This window comes from Solanum lycopersicum, chromosome 7 (genome assembly GCF_036512215.1).
Source record: "Solanum lycopersicum chromosome 7, SLM_r2.1".
In the NCBI taxonomy this organism is placed as follows: domain Eukaryota; kingdom Viridiplantae; phylum Streptophyta; class Magnoliopsida; order Solanales; family Solanaceae; genus Solanum; species Solanum lycopersicum.
The window spans coordinates 65,922,086-65,948,968 of NC_090806.1; the positions used below are offsets into that span (position 1 = coordinate 65,922,086).

Here is a 26,883-nt window from a genome sequence, read left to right on the forward strand (position 1 = left end):
ATTCGTGAGAAGATATTACAAGGACTAATACAAACCAATTACATAATTTCCAAAGAGCAACAGGCAGATGTTTTAACAAAAGCTCTTGGAAGAACTCAACATGATTTTCTTTTATCCAAGCTTGGATTATTGAATATCTTCAATACATCCAGCTTGAGGGGGAGTATTGGAAATTAGTTAGTTGTTACATTCAATTTAGTTAGTTAGTTTGTATAGTTAGTTACATTGATAAATGTGTAGTAACTAAATTCTGTTTTAGGATACAAGTATATATATACAGAATGTACCCTCTTCAATATCACAATGAATATTAAAGTTTGAATAAACATTTTCTTTTCCTCTCAACTCTTCTTCCTCAAGGCTCTTCTTCCTCACGAATCTTCTTCCAAATTGAAACAATTCCAAGAGTAAGAAAACTTTTGGCATCATTTTTTTCCCTGTTGCCATCAATTCTCATACACAAGACGCACTCCCAAACCTTTGACCACTACATCCGTATGAATGTTATAAGTACAGACGCCAACCTCAAGCTGAATGAAGTTATTAAAACTATAATCATCATCCTTGAGCTTCCTATACGGATGAAGTGGTACGTGGGCTAGGAAAGTATTACCTAAACCAATAGGTTTTTCACTTCCTATTGAGCCTAAGCACGTACTAAATTTGCGCGACAAACCGTCATGGCTAGTGAACCTAAACCACATCGCAAGTCCTTGGAAAGTTTTTAGGCATTTGACATTATGAAAACTGAAGGGATCATCCGACTTAAGTTTCCGTAAAATGAAAGGAGTCATCATGTCAAAAACAACACAAATAGCTATCCCCCTGAATGTGGGTGTATACCAATTTTTGGGCAGGGCCACTGAGATTGATTCAGTACCCGAGTTCTTGTATGTAAACCACTCGGGAATCTCCACACCAGGGATGTACATACTAAATGAGCCATTCATGAATAGTACCTGCATGCACCGTGAAGAGAATGTTATTTGCCAAGATTCATATGTGATATAGTAGAGTTGTGGCTTGGAAGTGTACTTACCTTGTGCATCTGCTTCAACAATGAAACAACCACGGAGGCGTGCTGTTTATTTTTTACAAGTTGATGACATTTTGTGAATGAAACTTCACCCAACATTGGATATTTGGTTAGCTGATCAATGCTAATCAAAGATGTGCATTCATCAGCATATATCTCTTTTATACTTGGAGGAAGTTCTGGTAAACTCTCAAGTCTCCTACAACCAGCCAATGCAAGGGCTTTAAGTCGAGTGAGACGACTTATTCTTGCAGCCACAATATTGGAAAAATTGTTACCATCGAGAATCAATCCCTCCAAAGACGGTAACAACCCAAGATTACTTAAAATGCCTTCATCTGAAATGTTGCATTCACTAAGATCCAACATGATCAATGAACAAAGACCCGACAAATTCTGAAAATTTACACCCATAGACTCCTGGCCACAACTTGAGCTACTTACTTGTGAACTGAAAGCAGTACATCCACGGAGATATAAATGTTTAAGGTTTTTAAGAAGAGACATAGAGGACGGAATTGTTTGGATGGCTGTGTGAGTGCAGTGGAGCTCCTCTAAACCAACTAAAAGTCCCAAATCATCTGGTAAATTTTTAAGTTTTGAGCATCCGGACACATCGAGTGTTTTCAGACATTTCAACCTAAAAATACTGCTAGGTAGACTTTCAAGATGCTTGCAGTAACTTAGATTTATTACACCAACTCCTGAAAAGTTCTCAACTGATGCAGGTAGTTCACTCAAAGCAGTCGCTCCCAAATACAGTTCTGCTAAACGATTCATTTTCTCTTCTATTTCCGGGAATGTTCTTAACTTTGAGCAGCCTGAAAGAACGAGAATTTCAAGCTTTTCCAATCGAATACTCTTTGGTAGGGTCTTTAAATTTCTACAGTTTTTCAGATTCAGAAAGACTAGCTTTCCAAGATCTCCAATAGAAAAATTGATTTCTACCAAACTTGTGCATTCTTCAAGGACCAGTCTTTCAAGATTAGGTGTAACGGAAAAATCTGGCATCCTTATTAGCTTCTGTGAATGGCTAAGGTTCATGTACTTCAGTTTTCCTAGATCCTTTGAGGTTCTCCAAAGTTGTATGATGCGGCTTTTTTTCAATTTCAAACTAACAAGTTGATCTCCCTTAAAGCTATTTGGCAGACTTTTCAAAGGATATCCATGCCAATCAAGCCACCTCAACTCATCAGGAAGAAACTCAGGTCCCTGGCAAACATATGCATTCCGGAATTTGAGAAACCTCAGACTGGTCATCTGCATGAAGGCCTTGCCACCAAAATTAACTTCTTCTTCATTAGTCAGGCGCAGCGAAATGCCTTCGATCTTGTCAGTGCCCTAATAAGCAAGAGTATTAAAGGCGGATGCGAAAAGGAAAATAATGTAACAAGGAATAAGTTCACAACTACGTACCAAATTTCTTTCTAGTACAGGACAAATATCTTTGCGCTTCCACAACCTACTACATATTCTTGGATTGTAAGAAGCTTCCCGACGAACAATGTGCCAGCCCATTTCTTGTATCAATTGGTGTATTATAACGCGACCTTTTAATATAGTGATCAAACATTTCTCCATGAGAACTTTTATCCCAATGACAGGGCTAAAATGAAAACTCTCGAGTATTCTGGTCACTGAATCTTTCCTCTTCCCTGAAAAGAAGCATGCAATGTCTAAGAATATCTTTTGCTCAATATTGTTGAGACAAGTGAAACTTGGTTCGAGTTTCTTCAGAATTTCATTTTCTGGGATTCGTTTCAAACGCTCCACTTCACTTAACCATTCATCCAAACCTCTTCCATACAAGAAACTGCCAAGTACTTTCAATGCTAGGGGGAGTCCACCGGTATGCTCTATCACTTGAGCTGATAGATCCTCAAATTCTTTGGTAGGGTGGTTTTTCTTGAAAGCATGTTGTTTAAAAAGTTGTAAGCTTTCATAATTGTTTAAAGTTCCCATTCTGTATATCTTTTCAGTCTCATACTTAACAAGCAAGTGTTTGTCTTTGGTTGTTATGATGATTCTACTTCCATCACCAAACCATTCACGCTCCCCGGCTAATGCATCTAACTGTTCTATGTGATCAACATCATCCAGAACAAGAAGAACCTTTTTGTACCGTAGTCTTTGTTTTTGCATATTAGCTCCTTCAAACGAATCATTGATCCTTAGTTTCTTTACAACAAGGATCTCAGAAAGAAGTATCTCTTGCAAGCGCTCAATTCCCTGTTTTGCTGAACGGTCTCTGACTTCGTGAAGAAAACATGCACCTTGAAATTGACTTCGAATGTTATCATAAATAACTCTTGCAAGAGTTGTCTTCCCCACTCCGCTCATTCCAAGTATTCCAAGGAAGCGAACTCCACCAGACCCGATGCCAAGCATTTTATATACTTGGTGCATGTGTGACTCCATTCCAACAAGATTTCTAGAATTGCTTGCATGTCTCTGACTACCCAATCTAGCCATTATATCTTCCGCAATTTTCTCTATAACTCTAGCTTCATGTCTGCATACAACAACGGATGTCTTAAAAATATGTTTTGCGCATAGTAAAATCTTCATATATAAAAAATGCTTACATTTTTGGTCCTACAAGGATAAGTAATATCTCAGTCAATTGTATAGGAGTTTGTGGCAGAAACAAAAGCAAAATAAGAACGGAGGGAGGTTCCCGAGTAAATCTAGAAAGCAACTAAGGCAACTTCATAGCATGACCCCTAACAGACTATTTCCTATTGTATATATATCCCTCATCTCAGAGGTAATTTTCCAACTCCCCAAGTGTGTCTTCCACCATAGCCACATTTGTTACATTAAATGTGAATAGTTGTAAACCGAGAGACTCCCTCTATAAATTCCCTTATCTGGTTTGGCAGGTTGGGTATATCCATTCCCTTTAACTTGCTTATGATGTAAATACAAGTTGACATTGGATTTTATTAGAAAAGTAAGAACAGAAATGTACGATAATTCTATTTAATGAAAAAGGGAAAAGGACCTCTGATGAAAAATAGAAATGAACAAAAGTATTCAGAGTAACTTATTAACATATGTCGATGAGTTTGGTTTCATAATCGATACTTACCCATTGGAAGTATTTGGCATATCCCAGCCAGAAATATTAGCTGCTTCCTCCAGTGCTGCCCTCCATTTTTGCACCTTGTCCTCCTGGAACCGGGCTTCATGTTTGCTAAATGCTTCTCCAAATATCATTTTTTGTTTCCTCACTGTTGATGGATCTACATCATAGAACACCGGAACAACAATTTGTCCTTTCACATTCTTGCACTCCATGATCTTCGTCAATTCATCTAAACACCATGTTGAATCAGCATAGTTTTTAGAGAATATGATCAAAGCTATCCTTGACTCTTCAATCGAACTCTCGAGTTCCGGTGAAATGAACTTTCCTTTCTCTAGTTTTTCGTCATCCTTAAAGGTGTAAATGCATTTTTGTTCCAGAGCAAGGTAGAGATGGTCAACAAATGTTTTGCGTACATCTTCACCTCTGAAACTTAAGAAAACATCGTAACTCCATCGAATGATTTCTGGGGATGGAAGCACTGAACTTTCCTGATTCATCTTCACTATAATTGCTTTAATTCGCCTGCAAGAGAATAAAACAAGAAAGTGGAAGAGGAAATTAGTAATTATATTTACAACAACTTGCATTTATTTATGCAGAGTGATGACTTAGCATGTCATATGATAACAATTAACAAATGCTAGTGGTCAAGAAGTTGACTTTGTAAAATATATAGTATATAGTGAAATCTATGGTATCTTTATCAACACCATCTACAAATGCATTTGTTAAGCAACTTCGCCTGATACATATTTTAAGGTTCAATTGATATGGACTGGAAATACTATTTTATTTGGTATGTTTGGTTTGGTTTTTTATTAATGAGAAATGCTAAAATATGCCATTTGAACTCAGTAAAAAGGCTCATACATGCCATCCATTTAAAAAGTTTAACTCATTCATGTCATTACTGAGAAAAGATATATTCATGCCATTATTTATTAATGGAAAGCAACTTCGATTCTCCAAAACCATTTTTTACCCGTGGTCAATTATGATTTGACAACGTCATTAATTAAATTATTTTGCTTAAATATACCATTAAACTTTGAGAAAAGATTCATCGGTGACCTGGCTGATGATTCTCCCAATTCCAGCATCTCCACCATTAGTTCTTTGAATTACCATTTTGCCCCTACTGTTTCCTCTCCCCTCACTTGCCCTTCTTGCTCCCTTCCCCTTCTTCTCCAAAAATGTAACAAATCCGACTTGATCATTATATTATGGGAAAAGGATCTGATATACCCCTCAACTTTGTCATTTAGAGCTGATATACCCCTTGTTATGAAAGTGGCTCATATATACCCCTACTTGTAAACAATCTAAATTTTTATTATTTTTTTCTAAAAAATATAATTCCATATGAGTAAATTTAATCCTCGTCAAACATATTTTTTTTGACTTTTTTTTGTTTCAATGACTAATTTATAATTATTATTTTGATAATCAAATTTATTTATGTTTCACTAATATTCTTGTAAAACTTATTGTAGATGACCAAATTTTTTTTTGAATATGAAATTAAATTAAATACACACAAAAAAATAGTTTTTTCTTCTTCTTTAAACTAAGGAATGAAAGAAAAAAAATAAGAATAAGAAACTCAAATAATTATAATAAAAGAAGTCAAAAAATAATTTATGTATGAAAAAAATTAAAATATACCTTGAACTTTTATAGAAGAATCATATATACCACTAAATAATTTTTTTTAAAAAATTATAAGTAATAAATATAAATTTAAAACTAATTATTTAAATTCCGTTAAATGAAGGGTATATGTGAGTCATTTTGTAACGGCAGGGGTATATGTGAGCCGTTTGTATAACGGTAAGGGTATATATGAGCCACTTTTATAACGAGGGGTGTATCAGCTCTAAATGACAAAGTTGAGGGGTATATCAGACCCTTTTCCCTTATATTATTAAGAACGGGAACATGATTATAACTTTGAATAGTAATTACAACTCGAAAACTACTGAGTTACAACGAGATATTGAAATTACAAGTAAATAAAGGTTAGAAAATATTTATATAAGACTTCGGAAAGAAGATGAGAGGAATAGACAGTTTCTTCACAATACATATGATTTCCCAAATCGAAGATGATAACCATATAAACTCTACTCAACCTGAATCCCAAGCAAATCTAGTATTGAACTGTCTAATTCTTGGACCTCTTTATGCTTTGGCCCTAGGCCCAACAACTGTGGGTGGCAATGGTCCTTTGGTTCCAATGAGGATCAATTATGTTAAACTCCAGAATTTGGACTCTCAACACCATTATGGTGCATTCGTCTTCATCAACAAGCCCATGAATCCACAAGAATATATTGGTTATTTCTGTTTCAAATGTATGAAGTTTCCATTGAGGATTGTGTTAGGACCGGAAATAAGTAGGTGTAAACGCGGAAGCTAGCAAAGCAAACACTCAAAAGACCACGAGTAAGAAAACAACGAGAAATATACCAAAAGACACAAAGATTTAACGTGGTTCGGTCAATCGACCTACGTCCACAAAGGAGATGAGCAATCCACTATAAATATGAGAGTACAAAATACAGAGAGAAACAACCTCAACCAATTCACTCGGAATGCATGGGAGGTTTACACAAATGATAGCGTATCAAGCTTGTGACCCATAAATTCTCCCCCTAACCAAAACTCTCAAAGCCTTTAAGACTACATTGTGAATGCTGATTAAGTTAGAAGGAACAAATCTCTATTTATAGAGTCCTAAACTTTTTCCTACTAGAAAAAGGATTAGTCAATCCAAAACATTTTCCTAAAAGGAAAACCTATTTATGGTAAGAAATCAGGGCAAATAAAACCCAACAGATTGAGATGAAGAAGATTGGATAAATTGGTTTTGGGGTTTAATTGTTACGTCTTTTGTTTAGTTTAGAGGGTTGGATTCGGTTAAAAAAATGGAATTGGGTAATTTCACATAGTCAAAAGTACATTAATGATGTTCTTCAATTTTGTGCTTATTCAAATAAAAAGCTATTGACTAGAGATGGAAAATTGAGCCAGCAAGTAGGAGTGGCCTAAAGCCGACCTACTATAAGAGTTGTTAAACCTGCATGTCCACAAAGGGGTTAGTGGTTTACAAGAAGATATTGTTATGAGGTGAAGCTGATTAGGATACGATCAGTTGTTCAATATAGAAAATTCTAAACTTGCTTTCTGAACCTTTTCCGATAAATAGCACAATAAGCTTACTGCGCACTACCATTTGAAGTACCTAATGCAAATGCCGGCACTTAAAACACATGTTAAGCAGCTACACTTCAACAGTATTATACTTCTTTTCGCACATGAATTGAGAAGTCTCTACATGATAGTAACATGAAGCTCAAAAATTTAATATAGAAGTTACTGAACATTACATTTCATGAATTGTAATCTCATAAACCTTAAGTTATGCTAGAATTGAAAATGTTGCAACATTTGACATTATGCAATCACAAATTGGTTCCTTCAGAGACAAAACCTTAAGCATATTGTTTACCTTGGTCCCGATAAAACTGAAGGAATTTTTGAACTGATAATGGATTCCCTCTGTTGGTTGCCTGCCCCAATCTCAGGTACGTGTGTGAAATCATAATCCAAGTTGGTTTCAACAGTGACCAAACCTTCCAATGCCTTAACCACCAATGACATGGAAGGCCTCTTGGAAAAATCTCCCTGTAGACACCATGCAGCGAGGCTCATCATTTCGGTCACTGCTTCCCTGTGGAGCTGCATATCTTCGTTGTTTTTGTCAACCATATCCATGGGCTGCTCTTGTTCCGCTTTTCTCCTAAATACACTTAGCAAATGGACATCTTCTTCATCAGCTTGGGACCTATCCAAATTCTTTCGCCCACAGAGAATTTCCAAGAAGACTATTCCAAAAGCATAAACATAAACTTTCTCAGTGATTACGGAGCTCAACCATTCAGGGGCTAAATAACCCCGTTTTCCTCTCATTCTAGTCAAAACGTTGCTTTTGTCTTTCTCAATTAGCTTCAACAACCCAAAATCTGATATCTTGGCATTGAGATATTGATCCAGAAGGCTGTTTTGTGGTTTGATGTCCAAATGAATTATCTTTTGGCTGCAATCTTCATGTAGATACGCTAACCCTTTGGCGATATCTGATATTATCCTCTGCCTTGTGCTCCCATTTTCTCGGTTTTCATGTATAATCCACCTATCCAGTGAGTATAATTGGGGAACCCTTCTGCTAGCCCAAGATCGTTAACTAAGATCGGAAGATTCAACTAAGGAAGAGGAAGCTAGAAAGGAGAAGGAATATTTTGAACAAGAAAACTTTGATATAGAAGAAGACTAGTTGATTTGGATTTTGGGTTGCTTACAAATGTACAAGACCATCCATATTTATACTTGTTCATGGATGATTCTAGAAATTCTTGTAGATACTTCTACAAAGAAAATTCTAGTGATCTTTATCTTCTACCCTAGAATATCTAGATATTTTTTATCCTAGATATTATCGTACACTATTCTAGAAACATTACTAGAACAATCTATCATTCCCAAAATCAACTTTATTATTTTTCACAATCCTCTGCCTTGTGCTCCATGTAAGCCCATTTTCTCAGTTTTCATGTATAATCCACCTATCCAGTGATCCATTCACCATGTACTCATAGATTAGAAGCCTGTGGCATTTTTCAGCACAAAATCCGATGAGTTTTACCAAGTTGATATGGTGAATGCCACCGACCGCCTTAACTTCTGTTAAGAATGATTCCTTTACTTGACCTACACCATCCAGATGCTTCACAGCTATTTTGGTGCCATCTCGCAGTGTTCCTTTATAAACAGAGCCAAATCCTCCTTCCCAAGCTTACTACTAAAATCTTCTGTAACTACTTTCAGCTCATTGTAAGAGAATCGAGTTAGAATTCCTGGTAAGATTGGTTCCAGATCAGGAAAATCCGCAGCCTTTCCATGTATCCTCTTTTGGAAGATAAGAAAGCAAGTAGCTATGCTTAAAATTATCCCAAAGAAATGTGCAAGAGTAGATCCAACAATCACTTGGAAAGGTCTTGATTTCTTTCTTCCAGGAATGATTAAAGACTGATTCTGCACCTTAAGAAATACTGTCTTTTCTCTTCCTTGTCTGTTGTTGTCTATGAGAGAGAAGACTTCATTCAGTAACAAACAGGTCCCTCTTCGATTCAGATCCCAATTATATTCAAAGATAGCAGCTTTGCATGAACAGTTACTCAAACAGGCCCTTTTGCAATCTTCCAACTCTTTGTCCTCAAAGCCAAAATATGCTCGAACTTGGTTCATGATTATACGGAAATGAAAAATATGCAATATCCTTGAGCTCTATGAAACTATGGTACTGCAAGAGTTGCAGTAAATGGAAGTCAGCTGTGAACATCCAAGATCTGGTTTCCTCTCAGAAGATGGCCTGAAGAAATTTTCCTGTGGTGGACAAGCACATTGCCCATTATTTGTACAGATGCTATATCTTCCACACACCATTGGATACCCACAGTTTCCTACACGTTCCGCTGTTATGTCTAGTTCATTCCAATCCATTACTGACCATTGGTATACCTTTAAATGTCCATTAGGCTCAATCTTCACGAATTGAGCTGTTGAATTAGTAGGATGTAAAGCAGTAAAGGTATCTCCATCAAAACTGAAATAAGGATTGTCTTCATAATAGGAAGTGTAGTAATATTAAGGCGGGTCAGTATCCGTGTAAGCGGACCAGCCTCCTTTGTAAACAGTAAGAGAAAATAAACCTTGACTCGAATTGTCTGATGAAACACTAGCTGTGATCTTCCGCCCAGAAACCAAACTCTGCTCTGGGAGCAAAGTATCTGTTGGATGATTGAAAGACTGCCAAATTGTTTGATTGTCTTTGTCAAAGAGGACGAGATTCCCCGTTTCTGTCATGTTTAATCCAGAAACAGATTTGCCAGTAGTATTAGTGGACCAAACAGGAGTGCCATCAGAGTCTGTCAAGACTAAATTTCCATCTTGGCCTAGTTGCAATATTGCGTTAACTTTCACTAGAATGGTTCCTGTTAGCAGACCAAACTAAATGGGGTAATATCTATTATAACGTTATCCCCATCGGATCTGTTGTAGTACATAAAGATACCAAGAAGACATTCGGTGGCATAGTTTTTGCAGTAGAAGCCACAGAGGAATCTTGAGCCAGCATTTTTCGCTCAAGTATGGGTGTTGTCCAACCGAAATAGTTGGCATAGGCTGTGGAATTAAGAACAACTGATGGCCTGTTGATCCGGAAAGAGGAAAGCCCAGAAAGCCGAAAGAGTGGTGTTGTAGTCCAATATAGGTTGTGATATAGCAAACCGAGACGAACAGAAGAGGAGATAAATGAAGATAAGGATAGGAAAACAGTCTATGTTCTGCAAACATTGTTTCCTAAACAAAACAAAAAAAATATGTATGGAATCTTGTTATGCATATTGAAGAAACAAATGAGCATACAAAATTCAAAAATCAGTTTGCATCAACTACACCAATATTTGCTCACTAGAAAGGCATTGTTGGGTTTTATTTGCCTTAAATTTCTTACCATAAATAGGTTTTCTTTTTAGAAAAATGTTTTGGATTGACTAATCCTTTTTCTGGTAGGAAAAAATTTAGGACTCTATAAATAGAGGTATGTTCCTTCTAACTTAATCAGCATTCACAATGTAGTCTTTAAGGGCTTTGAGAGTTTTGATTAGGGGTAGAATTTATGGGTCACAAGCTTGATACGTTATCACTTGTGTGAACCTCCCATGTATTCTGAGTGAATTGGTAGAGGTTGTTTCTCTCTGTAATTTGTACTCTCATATTTATAGTGGATTGCTCATCTCCTTTGTGGACGTTGGTCGATTGACCGAACCACGTTAAATCTTTGTGTCTTTTGGTATACTTCTCGTTGTATTCTTACTCGTAGTCTTTCGAGGTTTGCTATCTTCCGCATGAACACCTACTTATTTTCGGTCCTAATAGGCATCACATTTTCTTCCACTCTCTTCAAACACTATTTCAACAGTCAACTTTTACTATATCCTCATTTTGGATCGCACTTGAACTACTATTTTTTCGCGAACTTCATATATAAACTAGAAGTTGTTCCCTTTAACTATCTAAATTACCGCCATCTATATGTATTAAAAGACATTCCTTTCTAATTGCCTATTTTATGTGTAGTTCAAATTAAGTATATATCGATCCTCAGCATGACAATGGAACAGTGTCGATCAAAGTTTACCGGAGATTTGTTGAATGCCTTGAATCGGACTGTTTTTGCCTCTCCATAATAAAACTGCTCCCTCTCTTCCCGTGGACGTAGCCAATTTATTGGTGAACCACGTAAATCTGTTGTCTTGTTTTTCGCGTTTATATTTTCTCGTATTATCTCAAATTCCGCACAACAGGTTTGACCAAGTTCGGACACGAATGAGCCAACTTACTTAAAAATAAAAATCATCTATTCAGCTCAAATATTGATTAAATTGGTAATTATTTTTATGTTTGATATGTTAGAAAGTAAATGAAAGTCCTAGTGACCTTGATTTATCTGCAAAGTTGAACAATAATGAAATTATAACTTGGAAATGGTCAAAATGGTCCCATTAGTCGAAAGATAGAGCCTGCCCCATTAATTTCCTTCGTACCAAACGCACTCATAGTCAGTTTGGAAAAAAAATAGCACATTGAAAAAGTTTTTTTGAGGCCCCTCTGGGCAAATATTTAAGATATTATGTACATTGGAACATCAATTTTGACTTGGACTTTGGAATACATGGCACATCCTATTCAGTACAAGACTTGACATGAACCTTAATGAGGAGGAAAGTGCCCAACAGTTCCAAAGTAATTGTTAATAACAGTTTGTAACATCACTTGGAATGTCTTAATTCATTGAGAAAAATACTGTTAATGTATTTGGAAACGTTCGTTGCATGTTTGTTCCAAACAAGAATGTATTGATCCCAACTGTCATACAAGTTCAAAATTTGATGCAACATTAAAAAATTGGTATATAGAATTAAGAGATTCTTACCAAATATAATGAAAAATCTAACTTATCGCATATAATTATAGTTATATCTTGTCCTGCGATTATGATGCCACCAAAATGTTGTCCTTTAGAGTTTAAATAATAAAAACCCAGAAAAAGATACCCCTAATCATATCATATATTACTAAAAGCATGAAGAAAAAAAGTTAAAAGTTGAATTACGATTTTATCCCTTCTATAAATTAAATTGTTATAAACTATTTAAATATTTGATTGTATAAATTTAATTAAAATGTTAATGACTTTTAGACTTCTTAAGATTAATTTCTAATTAAATATCTAATTAATTAATATTTATGATTTATAATCTATATGTATATAATAATTATAATTTTTTATAAAAAATGGTCTCTACCTAAATTGCTATATTTTTCCTCTTCTCATAATTTTTTTCTTAACATGAATAATATAATTTATATGGATAAAGTATTATCCTTAATGATAAATAATGAAATTTAATAATTTAAAGATTGCAAATCTGCAAAATGGAGACACACATTGATACCATCCTCTTGACTATTATTAAAGAACGACTCTATCTTCACAAATTTAAATTCATTAACGCTTATTACGTGATAATAACTTTAGTTGTTCTTTCTACATGGTTTGCTAATTTTAATTTCAATTTCATATTCTTCATTTATTTATTATTATTTGTTAATTACTTATTCAACTTTTATACACTTAATATTCATAAATCTCATCTTTTCATATTCATAACCTCTAAATATTTAAACTAAAACTTTAAGATTTCTTTTGATATTCCTTCTTTTATATCTATATAAATTCAACTTCTTTATCTCATGAAACTCCTACCAAGATTATTAGGCTACATTTATTCTATAGTTAAAGTAGATGAAGAAGCCTCTAGAATTTTGATAGGATATGGAAGGAGTCGATAAGAACTCAGAGAGTTATGTACTTATTTTTTCATCTATACATACATCAATCTTATAAGAATAATGTCTACATTATATTTTTTCTTAGATTTGTTTCTTTTTGTCTTTTTTTTCTCCATTAGACTTCTTAATTTAGTTTTCTATGAATGTTTTATTGCGTAAGTCTTTATTCTTTTTTTGTAATTGTTACATTTTATTATTCATTATAATTTACATATAAACTTTAGTCATTCTAACATATCTAAAAAAATTCACATGAAACACACGTGCAGAGCACGTCCTCAGAAACTAGTGTTAAACATACATATGAAAGGACTTAGATTTGAACTTAGCTATATAAATTAAAATTTTCTTATATCAATTAGGGGACAAACGTGCGATGCACGTTCCGAGAACTAGTATTATTATAAGTATGAAGCTCTAAAGTGTAAAGTTAAATTACTATTTTGCCCCTATACTAAATTAAAAAGTAATAAAATACTTTATCCAAATATAAATTAAATATCTAATTAAATAGTAATATTTGAACTACATAATAGAGGATCAAAATGAGAAGTTCAGCGGTCTACTCAATTACTATGTGTGAAACAACAAAATAGGATGAACACTAATAAAGTTTCAATTAATATAGAAGTTAAAACGTATTTTGTTAATTATGAGAAGTTGAAAGGAATCAAATTAAGTAATTGAGGAATATCAAAGAGCTTTTATCAACAAATCTTCTACACTACACTATATAAACATATTCAATATTAGTTATTCAACATAAGCTTTCATTGTTAAGTGGGTACAAAGTGTCTTCTAATTTTCAGGTACAATCTTATTAAGTCTAGATTTTTCCGTTTGATTTGCTAAATTCATTTGAATGATAACTTTCTAATTTTTTTAATAGGTAAAATAAATAGCTTGAAAAATATAATCACACATATCAAAAATTGAGTGTTGTACACATATGATTTGATGCTGAATGATGATCAACTCTCTTTGAAACTCTCTAAGCATAGTTTCCCGCATAAAAGAAACCATGTTATAAACTTTTAAACTATTACTAATAAATTGAAATTGCAGTTGTTTGCTAGCAAAATATATCACATTTTCTTCAACAAATGTAGTAACTCCAAGTCTTCTCTAATAGTGATGGATAGTAGTTGTAAGCCTATAAATGTAAGTCTGGGTATATCTGAAAGTTTTTAAGGAAGTAGTTACATTTGTAACGACACACATTAAGGATACAAGAAGACTTTAAGTAATGTCGCGTTTTCCCTCTTTAATTCTTTAACTTGATATGTCTTTCTTGGAATATAAAACAAATATTGATATCTAATCACCTTTTGATTGATCAATTTCATGAATTTTTTAATTGTTGATGACTGTCTGTACATTTAATTGCTTATAAATGGGTAATCTTTGGAGTCTAATGTGCAGTGAATTGAAATTATCGAGAGAACACTCGAAAAAAATATCATGTTCTCCTAATAGTTTATTATATACTTTTTCATTTATTTTTTTACTGATTTTTATTTAGGATACACGTGCAACGCACGTGCCTAGAGACTAGTATTAAAAAAAATCAAAAAAGGTAAAAAATAACTAACAAGGCATAAGTTCAGTTTTAAAATAGGGAAAATACCCAAGTACCCCCTCAACCTATGCCCTAAATCCCAGAGACACACTTATACTATACTAAGGTCCTATTACCCCCCTGAACTTATTTTATATGTAATTTTCTACCCCTTTTTAGCCTACGTGGCACTAGTTCGAAAAAAAAGTCAACCATCATTGGGCCCACAAGATAGTGCCACGTAAGCTAAAAAGGGGTAAAAAATTATTAATAAAATAAGTTAAGGGGGGTAATAGGACCTTAGTATAGTATAAGTGTGTCTCTGAGATTTCGGGCATAGGTTGAGGGGGTACTTGGGCATTATCCCTTTAAAATATTATAGCTTGATCATAATTTCCGAATTTTTTTTTGCGTTATACATAACTTGTGTCTTAGAGAGAAGTTCATACACTAATCTTATGCCTTAGATGAGATTGTAACTTTGAGGTACAAGATACGTTAATATCCAGCTCGATGAATCATTAAACAACAATATACTCGGTGTAAAACCTCACAACTTAAGACGTTTAAGTGGATGAAAGATCACAGAAGCTGCACCACCAAGGAAGATGCAAATATCTAAGTGAAGTTGTTTTACCTTGTGATAAAATGTAGGGAATAGCAGAAGAAGAATATAATTGGGGAACCTTCTGCTAGCCCAAGATCGTTAACTAAGATCGGAAGATTCAACTAAGGAATAGGAAGCTAGAAAGGAGAAGGAATATTTTGAATAAGAAAAACTTTGATATAGAAGAACACTAGTTGATTTGGGTTGATTACAAGTGACTATGGTCACCCCTATTTATACTAGTATAAGGATGCTTCTAAAAATTATTCTAGAAAGATCTACGAGAAAAATCTAGATGACCCTATCTTCTAAATATCTAATAAAAATCTAGATTATTCTATACTTTACTCTAAATATCTAATTATCTAGATTTTTCTTTAAGTATAAATATCAAAGATATTTATTCTATCCAACTCTACAAAGTTCTAATAAATATCTAAGATATTTTTGTACCTCCAAAAAATCATCTTTATTTTTCACATAAAAGTCATCTAATATTAATTAGATATTATTTTGTACAGTTGAACAATAATTAATATCTGGTCCCATTCAGTGGAGGACTTGACCTGAACCTGATTGAGGAGAAAAGTGCCATGAATTGCTATCTGTAACAGTTGTTGTTAAAATTGTTGGGTTTTATTTGCCCTGATTTCTTACCATAAATAGGTTTTCCTTTTAAGAAAAGGTTTTGAATTGACTATTCTTTTTTTCTGGTAGGAAAAGGTTTAGGACTCTATAAATAGAGGCATGTTCCTTCTAACTTAATTAGCATTCACAATGTAGTTTTAAGGGCTTTGAGAGTTTTGGTTAGAGGGAGAATTTGTGAACCTCTCATGTATTCCGAGTGAATTGGTTGACGTTGTTTCCCTTTGTATTTTGTACTCTCATGTTTATAGTGGATTGCTCATCTCCTTTGTGGACGTAGGTCGATTGACCGAACCACGTTAAATCTTTGTGTTTTTTGGTATATTTCTCGTTGTCTTCTTACTCGTGGTCTTTCGAGGTTTGCTTTGCTAGCTTCCGCGTTTACACCTGCTTATTTACGGTCCTAACAAGTGGTATCAGAGCCAGATTCAATAATGGAATCAGGTGTAATGGTTCGATAATCGATGATTGAACCAAGTTAGAAAGAAGTGTTCATCTTGATGGGTGTAGTTCTAGCCGCAACCTTTTTGACAGTAATTAAGATTTTGTTGGAGAAATTATTTCAGAGAGGTTCTCTGTGTTGAGACATAAATTTTGTAAAGGAGATTATGGAGAGGAGAAGCAAGTTGTTGAAGATTAAGTAAAGAAGGTGGACAAATTTATTTTGTCAGAAATTCAGGCCAAGGGGAAGATTTGTTGGGTTTTATTTGCCCTGATTTCTTACCATAAATAGGTTTTCCTTTTAGGAAAAGGTTTTGAATTGACTATTTTTTTTTTGGTAGGAAAAGGTTTAGGACTCTATAAATAGAGGCATGTTCCTTCTAACTTAATTAGCATTCACAATGTAGTTTTAAGGGTTTTGAGAGTTTTGGTTAGGGGAAGAAATTGTGGGTCACAAGCTTGATATGTTATCACTTGTGTGAACCTCCCATGTATTCCGAGTGAATTGGTTGAGGTTGTTTCTCTCTGTATTTTGTACTCTCATATTTATAGTGGATTGCTCATCTCCATTGTGGACGTAGGTCGATTGACCGAACCACGTTAAATCTCTGTATCTTTTGGTATATTTCTCGTTGTCTTCTTACTCGTGATCTTTCGAGGTTTGCTTTGCTAGCTTCCGCGTTTACACTTGCTTATTTTCGGTCCTAACAAGTGGTATCAGAGCCAGATTCAATGATGGAATCAGGTGTAGTGGTTCGATAATCGATGATTGAACCAAGTTAGAAAGAAGTGTTCATCTTGATGGGTGTAGTTCTAGCCGCAACCTTTTTAACAGTAATGAAGATTTTGTTGGAGAAATTGTTTCAGAGAGGTTCTCTGTGTTGAGACATAAATTTTGTAAAGGAGATTATGGAGAGGAGAAGCAAGTTGTTGAAGATTAAGTAAAGAAGGTGGACAAATTTATTTTGTCAGAAATTCAGGCCAAGGGGGAGATTTGTTGGATTTTATTTGCCCTGATTTCTTACCATAAATAGGTTTTCCTTTTAGGAAAAGGTTTTGAATAGACTATTCTTTTTTTTGGTAGGAAAAGGTTTAGGACTCTATAAATAGAGGCATGTTCCTTCTAACTTAATTAGCATTCACAATGTAGTTTTAAGGGCTTTGAGAGTTTTGGTTAGAGGGAGAATTTGTGAACCTTTCATGTATTCCGAGTGAATTGGTTGAGGTTGTTTCCCTTTGTATTTTGTACTCTCATGTTTATAGTGGATTGCTCATCTCCTTTGTGGACGTAGGTCGATTGACCGAACCACGTTAAATCTTTGTGTTTTTTGGTATATTTCTCGTTGTCTTCTTACTCGTGGTCTTTCGAGGTTTGCTTTGCTAGCTTCCGCGTTTACACCTACTTATTTACGGTCCTAACAAAAATAAAATGAAAGCCATTGACATGTAAACATTACTTGATTATCTGCTTACGGATTGTTACGAATGCAAACATTTGAGTGAATGAAATGAGTGTTACAGGAAAAAACGTTAGGAAGTAGTAACACTTGGAAACAACTGAATTCAGTATTTTTAACACGAAAAATACATATGTATGTAAAACAAATTGGCAAATTTTAAAACAGTAATACATACATTTGAACCTGTAAATTCTAAAATACAATGAGTGAAGTGGTAAAAACTTAATAGTTGAACAAGTCAACAAAAGTTTGCTTAATTTACTTATACACTTAATTTACTTATCAAATCATCATATATTATTATAAGTGGGAAGCTCCAAAATGAAAAGTTGAATTACCCTTCAACTAAAAAAAAAAATAAAAACATTAATTAATTAGTTATTAAATAATAATGCTATCATTATACTAATGCTAATAATCATATACAGTTAATTAGCCGACATCTTTCAAATTCCCAGAAGTTATGACCTTTCAATCTCCTATGCGAGTACAAATCTATTTAGAAATCTAAAGTCTGAGATATATTTCTTAGTAATTAGGATTCATATACTGGTTCAAACGCAACTTCTTCTACTTGTGGAAACGGTTCACTTCAAGAACTGGTATATTTTTATCTCATTTTCTTTTTTATGGTTTCTTAATTTATTTTTAATTTTTCGGACTTTATCACGTTAACTTATTTTTATTTTGCTCTCATGTTACTATGACTTTATCCTAATGACCCTTTGTTGCATATGGTGCTGCAGAAGTGATCTCATTAGTGATGACATGAGAAAATGATGGTTGCCATTGTGTGTTTGAACTTGATGATTTCTTGTAGAGAATTCACTTTTTCGATCAACAACCTAACTTTTTCCCTGAGTTGAAATTCCTTTTAGATCGTCTATTTAACTTTGCTTCATTGTTCTTTCTTTTACTTAACTCTGTTTTCAAGTTGAATTACGGTTTTACCCCTTCTATAAATTAAATTGTTATAAAATATTTCTATATTTGATTGTATAAATTTAATTAAATGTTAATGACTTTTAGACTTTCTAAGATTAATTCCTAATTAAATATCTAATTTATTGATATTTATCATCTATAATCTATATGTATATAATAATTATTTTTAAAAAGAAATTTTTTTTACCTAAATTTCTTTACTTTTCCTCTACTTATAACTTTTTCTTAACCCCTCTCATAAATAATATAATTGATGTGGATAAAGTATTATCCTTTATGATAAATAACGAGATTTAATAATTTAAAGGGTGTAAATCTACAAAATGGAGACACACATTGATAAAAATTTTGTCACGACCCAAATCCGGGCCGCGACTGGCACCCACACTTACCCTCCTATGTGAGCGAACCAACCAATCTAAACCTTAACATTTCAATATAATATCAACATAAAGTAATGCAGAAGACTTAAACTCATTAATAAAATCAATAACTATTATTATCCCCAAAATCTGGAAGTTATCACCACAAGAACATCTACGATCAAATGACTAAACTAAGAGTATTCTAAAAGCTAAAAATACATAAGAGCTAGTCCATGCCGGAAGTTCAAGGCATCAAGACTTGAAGAAGAAGATCCAGTCCAAGCTAGAAGCATTAGCTCAACCTGAATTTCCGGTGTAGTAAGACTGGCTTGAATTACTGTTGAAGCGAAGGCGACGGCACGTTTGCTGCACTCCACAAATAAACAAGAAGAAAACATAAAAGTAGGGGTCAGTACAAAACACGGGTACTAAGTAGATATCATCGGCCAACTCAAAATTGAAAACAGTATATATCAGATAATATCATAAAATTAACTAATATCCTTAGCATGCAGCATTTACAGTTACCATAACCCTTGGTTACAACACCAAGCACATCAATGAGGACTCACGCCTCCTCATCATACTCATTTGGGAATTAGGTTCATTAGATTTGAATATATTATCGTCTTTCAAGACTCATTATCTTTATTCCCCTCGTGTCGGTACGTGACACTCCGCTACTCAATATACTATCCTGGTGTCGGAACGTGACACCCGATCCATATTCTATCCTGGTACCGGAACGTGGCACCCGATCCATATACTATCCTGGTGTCGGAACGTGACACTCCGATCCTCATATACTATCCTGGTACCGGAACGTGGCACCCGATCCATATACTATCCTGGTGTCAGAACGTGACACTCCGATCCTCATATACTATCCTGGTACCGGAACGTGGCACCCGATCCATATACTATCTTGGTGTCGGAACGCGACACCCGATCCATATATTCTATCCTGGTACCGGAACGTGGCACCCGATCCCCTAATCTCACCACTTTCGTTCATCAAGCCTTCTTTTATACAAGGCATCATCATTAACAAAGTAGATTAGGGTTTCTTTTCAAGATTTGGGATTCAATAGCTTCATCATGCTTATTTATTCACAATTACATAATCACATCATTCATGCAAGCATACAATTAAGCATATAGAAGGTTTACAATACTACTAACACATATCATTCGCTATTAAGAGTTTACTACGAATAGCATGAAAACCATAACCTACCTCCACCGAAGATTCGTGATCAAGCAAGTGATTTCCCAAGCTTTGTGTTTTTTTTCCTCTCGTTCGATCCTCTTTCTCGTTCGACTTTCTCTCTCTTTCTCTTATTCTTTGTGTTTTCTTTATTCAAACCCTCTTTCTTTTACCCTAATTAGTATATAATTAAGAATAAAAGATGACAATAATAACCCACTAATTAACTTAAGGTTACCTCTTTTAACCCCCAAGTAATTAGACTTATTAACATTAACCCTCTAACTTTATTATTAAAGTAGGAATAGTCCAAAACATCCCTTAAAACGTGTAAAGAAATCCGACCCAGACTGGGATTTCGCAGTCTGTGACGGCCCGTTGTGCCTGCGACGGTCCGTCCTGCAGGTCATCGCAAGGGTCAGAGACTCAATTTCCACTGAATAATCTGTGACGGTCCGTCACGCCTGTGACGGTCCATCCTGCCATTCCGTTACGAAGTTCAGAGAGTCGATTTTCAGTACCCAATTTCAGATTTTCTAAGTGTTTTGAAACGAGACCCTGCGACGGTCCGTCGTGCCCATGACGGTCCATCGTGGGGTCTGTCGCTTCTGCCAGTTTTTCCAGAATTGAAGTCTGCTACTCAAAACGACTAAACAGGTCGTTACAATAGATACCAATTTACCCATCGTTCGTCTCCAAACGATCACAAGAAGGAAAACAAGGGCGAAAAGAAGTACCTGAATCTGTAAACAGATATGGGTATTTTTCTCGCATATCCGCCTCCTTCTCCCAAGTGGCTTCTTCAACGGGTCGATTCCTCCATTGAACTTTGATGGATGCAATCTCCCTTGATCTCAACTTGCGAATTTCTCTATCTAGAATGGCAACAGGTTCCTCCTCATAAGACAAATTCTCATCAAGCAAAACTGAATCCCAACGGATAATGTAGTTTCCATCCCCATGATATCTTTTCAACATAGACACATGGAATACCGGATGCACTCCGGACAGCCCTGGAGGCAAGACTAACTCATAAGCCACCTCCCCTACTCGCTTAAGTACTTCAAATGGACCAATATACCTTGGGCTAAGTTTATCTCGCTTACCAAATCGCATCACCCCTTTCATTGGCGAAACCTTCAACAAGACTTGTTCACCTTCCATGAACTCTAAGTCTCTAACCTTTCGATCTGCATATTCTTTTTGTCTACTTTGCGCCGCTAGAAGCTTTTCTTGAATAGACTTCACTTTCTCTATTGAATCCCTCAAAAGGTCAGTACCCCAAGGTCTAACCTCGAATGCATCAAACCAACCAATGGGAGACCTACATCTCCTCCCATACAATGCTTCAAATGGGGCCATATCAATACTTGAGTGATAGCTATTATTGTATGAAAACTCCGCTAAGGGTAGGAAGCTATCCCAATGGCCACCAAACTCTATCACACATGCACGAAGCATATCCTCCAACACTTGAATCGTCCTTTCAAACTGACCATCGGTCTGAGGATGGAACGCAGTACTAAGGTCCAACCTAGTACCCAATTCCACATGCAATGTTTTCCAAAACTTAGAAGTAAACTGCGTACCTCTATCTGATATGATGGATAGTGGAACCCCATGCAATCGAACGATTTCTGAGATATAGATCTTGGCTAACTTCTCTGCATTGTAAGTCACCTTTACCGGAATGAAATGAGTAGATTTAGTTAACCTATCAACAATCACCCAAATGGAGTCATACTTACCCATTGTCCTTGGAAGACCAACCACAAAGTCCATTGCAATTCTTTCCCACTTCCATTCCGGAATGGGCATTCTCTGAAGTGTTCCTCCGGGCCTTTGGTGTTCATACTTTACTTGTTGACAGTTTGGACACTTGGCAATAAAGTCAACAATATCACGCTTCATTCTACTCCACCAAAAGTGTTGTTTTAGGTCACGATACATCTTGGTTGCACCCGGATGTATAGAATACCTTGAACTATGAGCCTCTGTCAGAATAGTGTTGATCAAATCATCGACGCGGGGTACACATACCCTTCCCTTGATTCTCAAAACACCTTCCTCATCGATTTGTGCTTCCTTAGCCTCCCCTCGCAATACTTTATCTTGGATTCGCCTTAGTTTCTCATCATCAAACTGTTTTCCCTTAATTTTGTCAAGAAAAGAAGATCTTGACTCCACACTAGCCAACAATCCTCCCTTCTCATTTACTTCTAATCTCATCAAGTCATTAGCTAGAGTATGAACCTCTCTAGCCAATGGGCGTCTAGAAGCTTGCAAGTGAGCTAGACTTCCCATGCTTCCCACCTTTCTACTTAAAGCATCCGCTACAACATTCGCCTTCCCCGGATGATACAAAATAGTGATGTCGTAGTCCTTCAGTAGTTCCATCCATCTCCTCTGTCTCAAGTTCAAATCTTTCTGAGTAAAGACATACTGTAGGCTACGATGATCCGTATAGACCTCACACTTAACCCCATATAGATAGTGTCTCCATTGCTTTAATGCAAACACTACCGCGGCCAATTCCAAATCGTGGATCGGATAGTTACGTTCATGCACCTTTAGTTGCCTTGAAGCATAAGCAATCACACTCTTCTCTTGCATCAGTACTGCACCCAAACCAGAATAGGATGCATCACAATAAACAATGAAGTTCTTACCCTCTACTGGCAAGGTAAGGATAGGTTCGGTAGTCAACAAAGTCTTGAGCTTCTGAAAGCTTTCCTCACATTCGTCCGACCATACAAATGGAACATTCTGCTTAGTCAAGTTCGTCAATTGGGAAGCAATAGAAGAGAATACAAATCGGCGGTAGTAGCTAGCTAACCCAATAAAGCTCCTTATTTCTGACACGTTAGTGGGTCTTACCCAATTCTTCACTGTCTCAACCTTAGAAGGATCCACCATCACTCCTTACTTAGAAACCACGTGCCCCAAGAAGGACACTGCATCTAGCCAAAACTCACACTTAGAGAACTTGGCATAAAGCTTTTTCTCCCTCAACATTTCCAATACCATTCTCAAATGCTCTTCATGTTCCTTCTTGCTCTTTGAGTATACCAATATATCATCAATAAATATGATCACGAAGAGGTCCAAATATGGCTTAAAAATCCCGTTCATCAAGCTCATGAACGCATTAGGGGCATTCGTAAGACCAAAAGACATCACTACAAATTCGTAATGCCCATACCTCGTTCGAAAAGCAGTCTTTGGCACATCCGTTGCCCGTATTTTCAATTGATGATAACCGGATCTCAAGTCAATCTTAGAGAAGACACAAACACCTTGTAACTGATCGAACAAGTCATCAATGCGGGGAAGGGGATACTTGTTCTTTATGGTTACCTTGTTTAGTTGTCTGTAGTCTATACACATTCGAAAACTCCCATCCTTCTTCTTCACAAACAAAATCGGAGCACCCCAAGGAGATGCACTTGGTCTAATAAAGCCTTTGTTCAACAACTCTTGAAGTTGGGCTTTTAACTCTCTTAACTCCGCGGGAGCCATTCTGTAAGGGGGTATAGAAATGGGGCGAGTACCCGGTTCAAGGTCAATACAGAAATCAATATCCCTATCTGGTGGCATACCAGGAAGATCTGCAGGGAACACATCTAGAAACTTATGGACCACCGAAACTGACTCAATCGAAGGTACATGGGTAGTGTCGTCCTTGAGATGTGCCAAGAAAGCTAAACACCCTTTACTAACCATTTTCTTAGCATGAAGAAAGGAGATGATACGCACCGGATTGGAAGTGTAGTCACCCTCCCAAACTAACGGATCTGTCCCAGGTTTGGCTAACGTCACTGTTTTAGAATTACAATCCAAGATCGCAAATTGCGGAGAAAGCCAAGTCATACCCAGAATTACATCAAAATCATCCATTTCCAAGATAACCAAATCTACATAAGTGTTGCTCCCCACAAATTTCACCAAACAAGACCTATATACCTTTTCAACTACCACAGACTCACCCACCGGAGTAGAAACACGAATAGGCATATCAAGTAATTCACAATGTAAATTTAGACCATTAGCAAATGAGGAAGATACATAAGAAAATGTGGATCCAGGATCAAACAATACAGAAGCCATGCAATCACAAACCAGAAGATTACCTGTGATGACAGCATCAGATGCCTCCGCTTCAGACCGCCCAGGGAAAGCGTAGCAATGGGCCCTCTCACCCGTCTGTCCGTTGCCCCTACCATGTTGTGATGTAGTGGCTCCAGGTTGCCCATCACCTCAGCCATTCTGGTGACCACCATTACCTCGACCACCACGTCCTCCAGAATAACGGCCTCTGCCATGACCACCTCTACCTCTAACATTTGGAGGTCTGTAACTCTGTTTTGGACAATATCTCTTAATATGTCCAATCTCCCCACATCCATAGCACTCTCTGGGTTCATGCATAGGTCTCTCAGAGAAGTGTTGACCGGTCGGAGGTGGACCCCCAACTACAGTCTGTAGTGAAGACTGAATGGGTTGAACTGCGTAACCTCCGGAACCTTGTCCTCTAGAGCAAGAACCATTAAACTCACCTCTCTTTCGAAACCTTTTTGATGTCGATGTCGAGGTGAAGTCATCGGGCTTCACTCCTTCCACCTCTATCACGAAGTCTACCACTTCTTGGAAGGATTTTGCTGTAGCCGCTACCTGTAAGGCCGAAATTCGCAACTCTGATCTCAACCCCTTCACAAACCGGCGAATCCTCTCTTGTGGACTGAAACAAAGTTGCGTGGCATATCTGGATAGTGCGTGAAACCTAGCCTCGTAAGCATTAACCGACATCCTACCTTGCTCTAGGCTCAAGAACTCATCCCTCTTCCTATCCCTCAAAGTCCGAGGGATATACTTCTCCATAAACAAGCTAGAGAATGAGGCCCAAGTCATAGGTGGTGCCTCTGTCGGTTGACACTCAACATCTGATCGCCACCACATTTTGGCGTTCCCTTGAAACTTATAACTCACGAACTCAACACCAAACCGTTCTACTATACCCATCTTATGTAGTAGCTCGTGACAGTCAACCAGAAAATCATAAGCATCCTCCGATTCAGCACCCTTGAAGACTGGAGGTTTCAATTTCAAGAACTTACTGAAATTTCATGTTGATCATTTGTCATTACAGGCCCTGTAGTCAGACGAGGAAATGTGTTTATTTCCAATGGAACATCCATGCGGGGAGCCATAGTAGCCGCATGTTGTACCTCCGGAGCCTGAGGTGCTGGTGCAGAAAACACTGGGGGTGTCTGGCCCTGATCAGATAACCCGCTAAGATAAGCCAGAACCTGATTGATCATCTCTGGGGTAGGTTGGGGTGGCATTTCCTCATTCTGCACTTGTTCATTCTCCCCATCATCCCCTTCTCTTACTACTTCTTCAGTCGGTGGAGGAGTCACCGCCCTAGTATTAGATGGGTTAGGTGCTCGTCCTCTTCCTCTAGAGGACGTCCTCCCACGACCTCTACCACGGCCTCTTGCCGTTGCTCTTCCTCGAGCCACAGCCCCAGTGGCTGGCTCAGACGCACCCTGTCCTGCTGGTGCTGGTGTTGGTGTTGGCGTAGTCGTTGCTCTAGTTCTAACCATCTGCGAAAGAGAGTGAAGATGGTCAGATACCAATTTGTATCACCTAGATACCAATTGGATTCAAGTAGTAGCACGAAAGAAAGAAAGAAAGAATGGAATTTTCCTAAAGTCTTATAGTCTCTCAAAGAAAAGTAAAGGCGTCCCCCTACCGTTCCTTAAGACTCTACTAGACTCGTTCTTGTGTGATGAGACCAACGAACCTAATGCTCTGATACCAAGTTTGTCACGACCCAAATCCGGGCCGCGACTGGCACCCACACTTACCCTCCTATGTGAGCGAACCAACCAATCTAAACCTTAACATTTCAATATAATATCAACATAAAGTAATGCGGAAGACTTAAACTTATTAATAAAATCAATAACTATTAGTATCCCCAAAATCTGAAAGTCATCACCACAAGAACATCTACGATCAAATGACTAAACTAAGAGTATTCTAAAAGCTAAAAATACATAAGAAGTTAGTCCATGCCGGAAGTTCAAGGCATCAAGACTTGAAGAAGAAGATCCAGTCCAAGCTAGAAGCATTAGCTCACCCTGAATTTCCGGTGTAATAAGACTGGCTTGAATTACTGTTGAGTCGAAGGCGACGGCACGTTTGCTGCACTCCACAAATAAACAAGAAGAAAACATAAAAGTAGGGGTCAGTACAAAACACGGGTACTGAGTAGATATCATCGGCCAACTCAAAATAGAAAACAGTATATATCAGATAATATCATAAAATCAACTAATATCCTTAGCATGCAGCATTTACAGTTACCATAACCCTTGGTTACAACACCAAGCACATCAATGAGGACTCACGCCTCCTCAACATACTCATTTGGGAATTAGGTTCATTAGATTTGAATATATTATCGTCTTTCAAGACTCATTATCTTTATTCCCCTCGTGCCGGTACGTGACACTCCGCTACTCAATATACTATCCTGGTGTCGGAACG

General features: G+C 36.6%; 1 protein-coding gene and 1 pseudogene across 1 annotated transcript; both read right to left on the reverse strand.

Moving 5' to 3' along the window:
- Positions 1–70: 70 nt before the first annotated feature.
- On the reverse strand, positions 71–4,655 carry LOC101254709 (TMV resistance protein N). Its single transcript, XM_004243735.5, has 4 exons — positions 4,128–4,655; positions 2,453–3,548; positions 1,040–2,377; positions 71–959 (listed from the first exon to the last, which is right to left on the reverse strand). Exons 1-4 carry the CDS (start codon positions 4,622–4,624, stop codon positions 447–449), a joined length of 3,444 nt encoding a protein of 1,147 aa, XP_004243783.2. The 5' UTR covers positions 4,625–4,655; the 3' UTR covers positions 71–446.
- Positions 4,656–7,471: 2,816 nt separating this feature from the next.
- On the reverse strand, positions 7,472–10,582 carry LOC101254403 (G-type lectin S-receptor-like serine/threonine-protein kinase SD2-5; annotated as a pseudogene).
- Positions 10,583–26,883: the final 16,301 nt, after the last annotated feature.